The sequence below is a fragment of the Thamnophis sirtalis genome, unplaced genomic scaffold (assembly GCF_051295495.1).
Source record: "Thamnophis sirtalis isolate CommonGarterSnake01/CBP01778 unplaced genomic scaffold, rThaSir2_p1.2 scaffold_5, whole genome shotgun sequence".
Classification (NCBI taxonomy): Eukaryota; Metazoa; Chordata; class Lepidosauria; order Squamata; family Natricidae; genus Thamnophis; species Thamnophis sirtalis.
In genome coordinates, this window is record NW_028261385.1 from 130,691,355 (window position 1) to 130,704,791 (window position 13,437).

General features: G+C 44.8%; 1 protein-coding gene across 1 annotated transcript in view; it reads left to right on the forward strand.

Annotated features, from left to right (window-relative positions):
* The first annotated feature begins 11,439 nt into the window (after positions 1 to 11,439).
* FGF18 (fibroblast growth factor 18) overlaps positions 11,440 to 13,437 on the forward strand; it is a 139,223-nt gene continuing 137,225 nt past the window's right edge. Inside the window, exons 1-2 of the mRNA XM_087715162.1 lie at positions 11,440 to 11,569; positions 11,890 to 11,926. Coding sequence (XP_087571288.1) covers positions 11,535 to 11,569; positions 11,890 to 11,926 — 72 coding nt within the window. The 5' untranslated portion in view covers positions 11,440 to 11,534. The remainder of the gene's footprint in view (positions 11,570 to 11,889; positions 11,927 to 13,437) is intronic.

A 13,437-nucleotide genomic window follows, 5' to 3' on the forward strand; every position in this document is an offset into this window, starting at 1 on the left:
CCATCATAACTACTGGCTTGGTTGCTGATCTTTCCATGTTCACCTGATAACGCCCCTCAGCTGCACCCACCCAGCGAGCTTCTAATTCAGCCTCAGCCCATGCACTGCCAACTTTCTCTTCCTACTTCAGAAATTCTGGGTGACTCAACTAGTCAGTCTCTCAAACCAACTTGGTTTAATAAGGTGGTAGTTGTGGGGGACTGATGGGAGCCAGAAAGTTGCAGTGCACCAAACCTGTCTGCCTAAATAAAACAAAACTTTTTAAAAAAAGAGATAAAAGGAATGCTGGAGCTTGTATTTCAGGTCCATGTGCAGGCAATGAATGCAAGCGTTTAAGTTTTGTAACCATCTCAATACTGAAGGGTATGTTAAATATTTTGCATATATCTACTTCGTAAGTTTTTTGTCCTGGATGCTTTGTGGGCTTATGAAAAAAAATGTTCCTCTTAAATAAGAAACCAAATCAGATTGATATAACAAAGCTTTTATTTTCTTTGTTGTACATGTACAAACTAATAGTGATCACCAGGCACCTTGTTAAAGAACTGAAAGTCTGGAGCAAATCAAGGCTTACAGATTATATGTTGGATTTATTAGATAATAGCAAAAGGGATATCAGTATGACTCCTGCACTGGAATGCTTTTGATAAACTATTGGAATGATAATTCTATTTTTTATAGTGGAGTCCTATCCTTTTAGGTAATTTCAGTATATACAAAAAGTTGTATATACTAGAATATATAACTAGAAGTCAATGGTCGGCAACCTCGTGGGCATCCAAAACAGATGGCAAGGAACACATCAACAAAGATGCAAGCTGTGGGCCTGTCCCCTGGAGACGCCTAACGGCTGACGGTGCAAAGTGGTGTTGAATGATCTGAATAGTGGAGCCTGCACCTGCGGGAATCCGCTAGGAAGAAGAAGAGTATATATAAAAAGTTGTATCCATATTGTTTCATGCATTCTACTTGTTCTGAGGGAAACTGGTTTCTTGTTAACCTGTCTGCATTCTGAGGTTGAGTATTTTCTCACATTTCATTATTAAACTAGGTATCATCACATTATACTGTTGGTGTTAACTAATTTAGTAATAAAATACATGCGAGAAAACCAAGCTCAAAGAGCACCAAAAATCCCACCTCACAACCACACTTTGTGAACTGAATGCTGAGGCACAACCAGTTCTTTAGCTACATGGAGACCCAGTAAATATTAACAGCAAAAGTTTGCTGGTTACAATTTATATTTTCTCTTTCACACATGCACACATACACTCCTCCACGCCCACCTCAGCTAGGCTATAGGTAATATTATTGAGGGTATGGCATTTGTCAAGGAAATCTACACTTGCTAGACACAATGCAGTCCTGACAGCCTAGAATTCTAGTTCATTCTGTTACGTGCCTATCCTTGGTGCACCACAGGGAATGAACTAGTTTTACCCCAGCTGACGAGCGCTCCTGGCTAGTCTTCCCTCACCCCACATCATGTCGCAATGCCTTGCGCTCAGGCAGACTCCAGCACCAACCTCTACTCTCAGCACACACCAACAGAGCTAGTTGTTTTCCACTAAAGTGCTACCCGTTTATCTACTCTCAACATTGTATGCTTTTGAACTGGGTGGCAGCAGCTAGGGATCAGGTGACCGGAGCTCACTCTGTCTCATAGAGCTGGGCTCGAACTGCCAGAATGCAGACCATTTTTGGCTGGCAGTTCCTGTATCATTAAACCTCTGCAGCATGTGTTCCCAGCTAGTAAGTACAAGGAAGATGGATGGAAACCACCAAATCTGGTGGACTCAAAAGGTGGGTGGGCTTCAGAGCCTCTTATTCACCAAAGTTCTTATTTTGGTGATCCTCAAGTCTGGCAGCAACTCTTACATTATTGATTTTCAAGTCTAGTAGCTGTCGATGGGATTTGGGGAGACATTTCCCATGTTTCAGGCCCAACTTCTTTTGTCTGGTTTAGGTGATATGTTTCCTTTGTTTCCTTAATGACTTAGTTCGTTCCTATCTATCTCCCTTATCTTTCTCCCCAAAAGGATCTTTTAGAAAATATTCATGGGTTTTGTCCACCGTGTTTATGTGCCTGCTTCATTGTAGATAATCTGGAATGTCACTACTAATACATAGTTCAAAGGATAAACATCTGGGCCATTTCTAGAACAACCAGATAGGTATCGTCTGGAAGAAAAATGAAAGCTTTTGTTCATACTAAATTGTTATCCATGTTGAAGCAAGTGGTCGCAGCTGTATAGTACATTTTTGTTTGGGATGAATATCTCACACACCAGGCTGTTTGAAGAATTCATTGATTTATCTCTTAAAGGAAAATATCACAACTGCTGCGCCAGTGTGATTTATATACATCGAATCTGCACTTATGGAGTAACCTATCAGGAAGGAATTTGAAAAGAAACAATGCCACTGCTTTATGGAATGCGCGCATGAAACATAATATAACTCCTAAAACAGTGGTCCTATTTTTTAGACTTGTGTGGAAGCCTGGGGAAAAAAATGAACAAAGTGGTGCTGACCCCATATAAAATTTGAACCACTTCTTTCAAAAACGTTTTGTGTGGCTCTATTCATTGTAATCAGAAGTTAGCAAGAGTTTTAGGAGCTTCCTGAGAACCTGAATCTAGTAACACTTAGATTTCCTAACTCTTGTCAGTTTGGCTGCAATGACTTGCTGGACTTACCACAGGTAATGTAACTGCTTCATACGTTGTTTTGATGGAGGTGCGATAGCTCAGTCTCTTAAGATGCCAGAGAAGGTCTGTGCTCCAGTGGTTTTGAGTCCTACCCCTCTATGATGGAATGAGCTCCCACCACTTGCCACAGCTCCTGCCAGCCTAGCAGTTTGAAAGCATGCAAATGCGAGTAGATAAATAGGTACCACTGGTGGGAAGATAACAGTGCTGTGTTTTACTGTATACTCTGCACTACAGCTACAGTGTGACACAGAAACGTCTTCGGACAGTGCTAGGTCAATGGCCTAGAAACAGAGATCAACACCGCTTCCTACAGTCAGCTACGACGAGCAGCGTAAAATTAGCTGGGACTCCTTTACCTTTATATGTTGCTTTGAGTATTGAACATAATATTTGTGTTACTGTTTTCCTAAATAAAATCAGTAGGATGTTTTTGAAGTATAAGATGTGACTTTTTTGTTAAACAGAAAGCTCCTTTTCATTAATTTAGTTAGTTGAAGTTGACCTCACACTCAGCATTTGATGCTGCTTTGCAAATTAATACTGCCTGTAACAAATGTAATTTCTCAAGAGAGTGACACTAATTTAAAATCCAACTTGTTTAGTGTCAAGTTACCACACAGAAAGGAACAGTGTTAGAAATTAAGACTTCACAGGAAATATTATTGCATGAAGGCATTGCTTGCTTACTTTGCCCAGAATAGAAGTAATTTCTAAAGCAAGAAGTGGTTTTGAATGGTTGTGTGGATTTTGCTTAATAGGAAAGCAATTGAATAGCATTTAATAACGCCTATAAAAAGGTAAAGGTTCCCCTCGATATATATGTGCTTGTCGTTCCCAACTCTAAGGGGCAGTGCTCATCTCCATTTCAAAGCCAAAGAGCCAGCGCTGTCTGAAGACATCTCCGTGGTCATGTGGCCGGCAGGACTAAATGCCGAAGGTGCATGGAACGTTGTTACCTTCCCACCAAGGGTGGTCCCTCGTTCTCTACTTGCATTTTTACATGCTTTCGAATTGCTAGGTTGGCAGAAGCTGGGACAAGTAACGGGAGCTCACTTCGTTATGTGGCACTAAGGATTCGAACCGACCATAAAGTCTCTATTTCAATATTGATGTTTCCACTATCAACTTCTAATTTTATAATGAACTTTCAATAGTTTTTAACTTACAAACAAAATTGTTATAACAGTTTTGGTGGAGAAGCAAGATCTAAATATAAATCAGTCAATCAATAGACAGGCATATTTGTTTTAGACTTGCACATATTATCTTTAGCTACATAGTATAGTGTTAAATCATTTTAGTAATGACTCTAATTAGTTTTATTCAACTGTTGTTGTGCCCTTTTAATTGATTCGGCAATTTTGCTGTTAAGGATGCCTTTACTTAAATGAAAACCAACATTAGATTCTCAACACTTCCACCATGCTTAATACTCCCAAATTATTTGCTTTTCTAGTTTATCTCATGATATCAGAGCTGTTTGCAGTACTTTGAAAAGTTCCATCAGAGATTTATCATCTTTATTGTTGTTGTTAGTTGCGAAGTCATGTCTGACCCATTGTGACCCCATGGACAACGTTCCTCCAGGCCTTCCTGTCCTCTACCATCCTCTGGAGTACATTTAAGCTCATGCCTACTGCTTCAGTGACTCCATGTAGCCATTTCATTCTCTGTCGTCCCCTTCTTCTTTTGCCCTCAATTGTTCCCAGCATTAGGCTCTTCTCCAGTGAGTCCTTCCTTCTCATTAGGTGGCCAAAGTATTTGAGTTTCATCTTCAGGATCTGCCCTTCTAAAGAGCAGGCAGGGTTGATCTACTCTAGGACTGACTGGTTTCATCGCCTTGCAATCCAAGGGACTCTCAGGAGTCTTCTCCAGCACCATAGTTCAAAGGCCTCAATTCTTTGGTGCTCAGCCTTTGTTATGGTCCAACTTTCACAACCATACATTGCAACTGGGAAAACCATAGCCTCCTTTGACTATATACACTTTTGTTGGCAGGATGATCTTTGCTTGTGCTAATGAAACTTGCTTTATATTAGCAACAGCCCCCTGCTCAAATATATGTAAATTATGAAGGACAATCCAAGTACCTATGCAATTTATTAAATCATATAATTTGAAAAAGTGGTATGATTTGTGCCATACCAGAAGATCATTTATCTCCAACTGAAATCAATGGGAAGCAATTTATTATGGCCTATAATAAACATAGAATATGTTTATCCTTAAAAAGACTTTTCTGCTCCAAAAGGAACAAACAAATGCAACTTATTTTCTTCCATATTTTAGATATGGAGCCATAAACCTTTGCCCGCAGTGTAAATATCTTCAAATTTGGCTCTCTCATAAGAGTTGCTGGTTCAAAAAGAAAAAAGTGGATCTTTTCCTCAAATAGCAAAAGCAAGTTATTTGCTGCAAAATGCCATTTTCACCTCTTGACCACTAGATGGCAAGCGAAGTGTTTGGAAACTCTTTCAGACCAGCAACTGGTGGAAAACAGCTGGGATGTGGGAAAATTCCTTTGACTTTTTAAAAAAAAACGTTGTTCTTGAAAACACAGGGGGGAGAGAGAGAGTAAGAGAGGGTGGAGGGAGGGAGGGAGGGAGGGAGGGAGAGGCAGAGAGAGAAAGAGAGAGAGAGATTTAGACGAATAATATCTCAGTGAGGCAACAGCAGCAATTTTTAAAAAATGGCTTTGTAAGACCAACATCATGCTAATTGTACATAAGTAGGCATGTTTTTTTTCTAAAAACTTGTGCCAATTTCCCTACACATGGCTTGTATCAGTAAAATATATAAAACCAAAAACTTGACAAAACAAGTAATGCAAATTTGGATCAAAGCAGAACATTGCATAAACACGGAAAACAGTCATATCAAAATTCAACTAGGAAATGGACACCAAAGCCAAATATGGAAGAAAGGACCTGTAATGGGAGATTATCCTGTAGATCTTGCCAATGTTTACACATTGATGGTACTGACACAAGGATGTGCCTTGATCAGTTGGACTAACGAGGTATTGAAATGCCTCTTTCAACTGATACACAGGCCACCTTTCCCAGGATGGCTGGGGACTTAATGTTCTTCTAATAATCTTCTGTAAGAAAGCTATCCTCAGAGCGTCGTGTTACTATATTCTCATCCACTGATTCTGCCAATCATCAGCCTGGTGCTCAATCTGGCTGTTTCAAGATGGGCATGGCCCAGTATTCAACCAGATGTTCAACGAATTCAAGGTATTCTTTGAAAAAAAATGCAGTCTTCGATCACAGTGTTTTCTGAAACAAGAAAGTCATCCAGTGCTTTCTCCTTGGCTTGACTTCTTATTGAGATTAAAGTTTTTTTTTAGTCTGCTTATAGAGGGAGAGTGCTAGCATTCTAGCACTGCTTCTTGGAGGTAAATGTGCGGCAGTCTTTGCAACTATTGGTAGATTCTCTCCTTTTTCCTTTGTCTTTCTCACACATTGCATTTGTCAATCTCTGTCCAAATTGTATCCTCCAAACTGAGTAAGCTAACTCTTCCTTACTTGTCTATGGAGATTCTCAGTCATCCAGGACATGGTTGTCCCAAAGATGCTCTTTCAAGAGGCACCTGGACTTTCTGGTTTTTCTTTGAAGACATTTCGCTTCTCATCCAAGAAGCTTCTTCAGCTCATTGACGTTTGAAGTGGTATTGCTTACACAGGTTCAATGGACTTGTTGAGACTGGACTGCCATTGCCATTCAGACACTCACCATGCCTAATTTTCTTTCCAACATTACTGCCTCCCCACGCACATATAAAACTATGTGTTCATATAGTTTTAAGGTAAGGCAGCACTATTGCAGGTGTCTTCCTCCCAGCTTAAGCTATTTCTCCCTATTGGTCATACCAATCTTTCCCAACTTGGTAGCTTTCAGATGTGCAGCCTTTCAGTTCCCAGATGTCCAATACTTAAGGAGCTGGAAGCCCAACACATCTGGAAGTGGTATGAATAGGACAGCTTGATTTAGGCTATTTCCCTATTATCTGTTGGTAGGACCAAATTAAAACTGTGGCACTCTTGGTGTGTGCTAAAGGAGTCTAAGGAATCTCCACACCTCACTCCATAAATAAAGGACCTGTTTACAATCTCAAGTACTACACCTTAAGCTTCTTACTGCTTCTTACTGTGTTCTTCCTTTAACTGTGATCCTAGAGTAGGTCATATCCATCCCCTTCTTAAGCAGAGACTCAACCATACTTTCTTAGCATGCCATGAAAGTTTTAATTCATGCCATAGCAACAACCTTTGAGACACACCCCATCTTTCCTTGAGAGTGCTATATAAAAACGCAGGTGAGCAGGTGGGTACAGCAGCTAGGAAAATAAAATCTGAAGCTTTGTTTTTTTAAGAAGCTGACTACCTTGGATATCTGCTGAGACATCTGTAATATGTTTCCAAAAGACTATGAATGAGATGCTCAAACGTGCTCTTTAGTCTAAAAGACACAAATGTATATCCCACACATATATTACACAAAGATCTATCTATCTATCTATCTATCTATCTATCTATCTATCTATCTATCTATCTATCTGTAGGTAGGTAGGTAGGTAGGTAGGTAGGTAGGTAGGTAGGTAGGTAGATATAGATATAGATATAGATATAGATAGATATATAGATATAGATATAGATATAGATATAGATATAGATATAGATATAGATATAGATATAGATATAGATATAGATATATACTTCCAATAGAGGATGAAGTTTGATTTAAATACAACTAGTATGATTGATCGGTCATAGTTTTCATTGAGACCTGCAATGAATCAGAATCCATGGGCAAATGGGTGGATGTGTGGGTGTGGGGAAGTGAGGATGTGAGGTCGGATTCATTTCTTGTGAAAAAGTACATGTATTGCTCTAAATAAGTGCAAGTGTGTTTGCCACTCCCCCCCCCTTTTTTTTACAAATAGAAAACTTTAGTCTAAAATAACAGCAAGAAGCCCAAATCAGGGATTTGAATCCAGGTTTATCAAAATATTATCCACTCACTGTATAACACTGAGTGTTAGTTGTATTATCAGTTCCACTGGGATGCTTCCAAACAATGGCCATCATTTTGGTATACTGGTTTGAATGTTGGGCAAATGCACACTTTAAAATCTCCCTAATTTAGCTGAAAAAAACAAATAGGTTTTTTTAACGTACAAGATTAGGCTCTGGATGGGAGGAGGGGCACAGGAGACAGACAAATAAATCTTAATCTGCTCCTAAGGAGTTACTCCCTTAAATAAGGGATGGATAACCTTTCCTGGCTGAGGACTGAACTTAATATTTTTTAGACAGCTGACACCCACAGAGGGTAGGGTCACATCATACATAAGAGTGGGGCTAATTTCAGATCTCTTTTAATAAAGATATTCCTGTTAAAATGTTAGGTACCTCAAAATATTGGCCGGCTCTTTTCCTTGGCCATCTCAATGAGGGGATTTCCACAAAGGATTAGGATCACAGGTTATCCAGTGCTGTACAGAAGAGGCAAACCAATTTGCCATTGTTAAAATCTGCAGGGACATGGCGATGCTTCCATAATGGGCAATGCCATTTCTGGTGAGGGAAGGGCAGTAGAGTGAGGGAGGCAGAAGGAAGGAGCTTAGACAGAGCTGGATTTCATCTGGGGCCTGCTCTTAAAAGATGACCTGATCTGAGACTTTTAATTTCTAGGACAGCTGGAAAAAAAAATCTAGGCAGAAGCAAAGCTTCCTCTCGTGTTCAGCAAGCAAAAGGAGCTGGGATTTCCAGCTGAAGCAGGACCAAGGGTCCCTTCTACTGAGATCTTCCTGAGACTGTCTCCTCTCCAGTGACAAACCGATTCTAACAGGCTCTCCATCCAAGAAGTGTCTCTGTTTCAGCCCAGGAGGTTCCTGGGTTTGCAGATTTTGACTTGGGCTCCAACATAGGTGAAATAAGGAGCCCCTTCACACAGCCATGTAACTTCCTTTGATTTAGTAGCTTCCTCTTAGAATAGTGAAGGTTTTTTTTTTTACTGCTCCTAGTTGTCCTTTGGAAAGATGGGGTGACTTCAGGACCCTGCTCAATAAATTGAAGTGTTGGGTTGTCCTCCCAACATAGCAGGGCTGACTTACTATACCTAGACACAGAAAGAGCTTCTCTTGCATCACGGTATTTATCAAACTCTTTTCTTACTCACAATTTATAGATCATATACAGGCAATACCAGTGTTGGCCCCATCTTGTCTCCAGCCTAGGATTTAAACTGGTCAATCCGTCTTATTCCAGAACAACTAAATTGTCCCTGCTTAAACTGATTGGGTCGTGCCAGGCAGAGTGAAAAACCAGAGTTCTCTCCTATCTCTGAGCCGAGGTGGCGCAGTGGTTAGAGTGCAGTACTGCAGCCACTTCAGCTGACTGTTAGCTGCAGTTTGGTGGTTCAAATCTCACCGGCTCAAGGTTGACTCAGCCTTCCATCCTTCCGAGGTGGGTACAATGAGGACCCAAACTGTGGGGGCGATATGCTGACTCTGTAAACCGCTTAGAGAGGGCTGAAAGCCCTATGAAGCGGTATATAAGTCTAACTGCTATTGCTATTGCTCTTTGGAGAAGGGAAGGCCAGATCCATGCGATGTCTTGGGAAAATAATGAGCTTTCTCCCATAGATCACAGAAAAAGTGTGTGTTCAAGTCATCTTGGTCTGAAAGCATCAGCACTCAAAGAGTGGCCAGGCATTTGACTAGCATGGAGGGTCACGGGACAGAAGCGACCACCCAGTCAACCTAATTTACGGTGGCCATTCTATTTGTTGAGTTTTGGCCATCTATGGTTATCAAAACTATAGCAGCATGACATTTGCGCTTCTGATTTCTGATCCCTATTTCTGCCTTGGCTGCCTCAGTTGTCAGGGCCATTGTAGCCAGTTAACTTCCTCCTAAAGTAGAGAGAGTGACAAAGCCTAAGCAACGTGGTCTTTGGACAGTGTTGGAATAAAGAAGGAAGGCTATTTAATACCAGCGTAGCTAAGGACAGCTTAAGCCCCTCTCACTTATGGACTAAGAATGAGATGAAGGCAACCACAGGAGACACAGCAAGAAATGATCTCAGTGCTGCAGGCCATGTTTGTGCTGTAGTTAAGGACAGGGAAGGACCCAGACGCTTCCATGAATGGTGCTTTAAAGCAGTGTTTCCCAACCTTGGTGACTTTAAGTCCTGTGGACTTCAACTCCCAGAATCCCCCAGCCAGCATAGCTGGCTGGGGAATTCTGGGAGTTGAAGTCCACAGGACTTAAAGTCACCAAGGTTGGGAAACACTGCTTTAAACCACTAGTAAGGAAAGGTGTTCAAGATACACCGGCAGATTCTAAGAGGCAGGATGGAAAGAGGACAGACCTAGGGAGGAAACAACATCCTCTCCTCGCCCAGCCCCTGTCCTCCTTCTTCTCTTCTTGATTCTGGATTGCGAAGTGCGCTGCTACTGCAGGCAGGGCCCGGGGATAAGGGTAAACCAGACAGAGCCAAAGTTCCCGGCTAGTCCAACATCACCTTTTCAATTGGGCTGGCAAAGGTCTGGAAGGCGCCTCGCCTGTACCGCCCGCCGCATTTGGAAGGGTAGACTGCCTCTGAGCATGGACGATCGATCCGGGCAAACAGCCCTCCCAGGAGAGCGCGCTCTCTCTCTCTCCCCCACCCTTTCCAACCGCCCCAGCTTCGGTTTCGCCTGTCAGCCGCCCGCTTCTCCGCACCAGAAGCCTTGGCCACGCTCGCTTTGTCCCCGAATTGCTGCGGTCGCCGTTGGCTGCCCAGGTGGAGCTCCACACCCGCCACGGGACTGGAGGGAGGCGGGGGCCGGCGGCCAGCTGGCTTCTCGATTGTCCTTCGCCTCCAGCAAGTGCAAGCAGCAGCCAGCACCTCCCTTCACTGGCCGACGATGCGCGCTCTCTCGCGCGGTGGGGAGGATGTTGAGAGAAGACAAGAGGGAAGCTAAGGCGGAGAAGGCGCTGAAGCGGCGGCGGGGCAAGGCCGGTGGCCCCATTCGGGTTGTCCTTGGCCGAGCAAGCCCTCGGCTCTTCCTCTTGGATGCCCTCGCCGGGAACCTGCCCGACGTCGCCGGGAACAGGGGGGGCAGTTTTGCGCTGGCCGGAGGCTGCGCTCGATCAAGAGGAGGGAAGGGTAGCAAGGCGGGGAGTCCGCCGGGATCCGAGAGCCATCCTTGAGTGGGCTGGATCGCTAGGGCTGCTCTTTTGGTCAGGGCAAGCAGCCGGATCCGAGAAAGAGACGGGAAGAATAGGCTGAGAAGGGAAGGGGGGGGGGAGAGGCGACCGGGGGGGGGGCAGGCTTGTTTGCTGACGATTGGAAGTTACTGACAATCAAGCAGGACCTTTGCAGCTCCAGAGATCGAGCAAGAAAGAAAGAAAGAGAGAGAGAGAGGGAGGGAGGGAGGGAGGGAGAGGGAGAGAGAGAGAGAGAGAGAGAGAGAGAGAGAGAGAGAGAGAGAGAGAGAGAGAGAGAGAGGAGTGAGACACACGCACACCCGCGCGCACGCACACACACACCCATCCATCCCCAGACCAGGAGGAGGAGGAGAGAGTGGTGGTGGTGAGGGGGGGGGGAGAAGAGGAGAGCTGATGTCTAAGGGAGTCATTCGGTGGAGGCAAAGCAGGCAGGCTTTCAACTTCTCCTCACTGCTGCCGAGCGCCAAGCGAGATCGCTGGAAAGCGGCGGAGCTTCCCGGAGCAGGACCCTGCCCATGGCCAGCCTGCGGCGGGGGATTTGACGCCGTTCCCTTGAAGCCACTTGACCAACCCCCGCCGCTCCACCTCACTCAGCGATGTCTTATTCCCCGCTCTCCGCCTGCACTTGCCTGTAAGGATAGCGGCGTTCTCTCTCTCCCCCCCCCCTCCAATCGCTCCCGGGACGCGCGCTTGCCTGCCTGTCTGCCTGCCTTTTTTTGCTTTCTCAAAGTCTCGGTTTGGGTGGTTCGGGTCTATTGCGGCGGCTGGGGGTGGGGTGGGGTGTGAAAGGGCGGGGTGGGGTGGGGGGGTGCGCGGCGGCGGTTTTCCCCCGAGGAAAACAAAGCAGACTCTGACAGTCTTCCTCGCGACCGTTATAAACAAAGCCACTCGCGCGTGGGTCGAAGTTTCACCTCTGATCTTTCTCTCTCTCTCTTTCTCCTTTCTCCCCAGGTGGTTACATTACCTGCTGCTCTGCATCCAAGTCCAGGTAAGCGCCTTCTTTCCCCCCCTCCTCTTCCCAGCTCTGACTCTCTCTCTCTCTCTCTCTCTCCCCCCACAACTCTTTCCGTTCCTCTGAAGCGTGGATTTGGGGCATTAACCGAGGAGGCACCTTTCAGAGCTCCCGTATCAAAGTCCCGGGCGTTTTGTGTATAATATATATATATATATATATATATATATATATATATATATATATATATATATATATATATATATATATATATATATATATATATATATATATATATATATATATATATATATATATATATATATATATTGTAGCTTTGGGTTGATTCTACCATTGCCTTGCAAGTAAAATCGGCGGATAAGCCTCGGGTCCGCAAAGCGGCTCCTCTCGCTCCCCGAACTTTTTCTTCTTCTTCAGCCGGAGCCGCAAAGTGTAAACCAAAGCACCTTCTGCGTTTGTAACACCCCCCCCCCCACCACCACCGAACACCACCCCGGAGCCACTCCGCCCGGCCGCTCCTTCCCACACGGCTGGTGGACGGCAGGAGCCTGCTTAGTAGCGAGGACTTTTTTGCGGCTAACGAGGTGAGAAGGAAAAGTTAGCCGCCGCAAACGTTGTGGAAAGTGCGGGCAGGAGCTTCTGTTCTGGGAGTCCCGGAGAAGGGGGGGAGCAGAGGAGGGAGGGAGGAAGGGAAGGGGGGGGACGTGTGTGCGGTTGCAGTTTTGGGTCAGCTCAGCTTTGAAAGCGTCGAAGTTTGTTCCACAAAAACCTGCCGGGGGTGGGGAGGGAGGGCGGCCGGCAGTGGAATCGAATGGGGCAAGTTCCTCTCCCCCCCCCACACACCTTCGTTTCTTAAGAGGAAACCAGCCAAGATTGCGGGAAGGACCGGCTTTGTGTGTGTGTGTGTGTGTGTGTGTGTGAGTGTGTGCGAGATGGATTGGAAAAGGAAGGAAGCTTAGAAACGCCGCGTTACTCTCCGCGTATACCTGTCGCTCGAGGTGACGGACGTGAGATGAGACTCACAAAATAAATGAAATGAATTAAAAAGGACGGTGGAGGAGGGTACCGTAGTTCGGTGGAGTCGAACCCATTTCTTTTTCAAGATACGATTTCGGCCGGGCTATTTTTTTTTAAGCGTGTGTGTGTGTGTGTGTGTGTGTGTGTGTGAGAGAGAGAGAGAGATGGAGGGAAGGAGGGATAGAGGGAGGGAGAGAGAGGGAGAGAGAGAGAGAGAGAGAGAGAGATGGAGGGATAGAGGGAGGGAGAGAGAGGGAGAGAGAGAGAGAGAGATGGAGGGATAGAGGGAGGGAGAGAGAGAGAGAGATGGAGGGATAGAGGGAGGGAGAGAGAGAGAGAGATGGAGGGATGGAGGGAGAGAGAGGGAGAGATATATATATATATATATGGAGGGATAGAGGGAGGGAGAGATGGAGAGAGAGAGAGAGAGAGAGATATGGAGGGATAGAGGGAGGGAGAGAGAGGGAGAGAGAGAGAGAGAGAGAGAGAGAGAGAGAGAGAGAGATGGA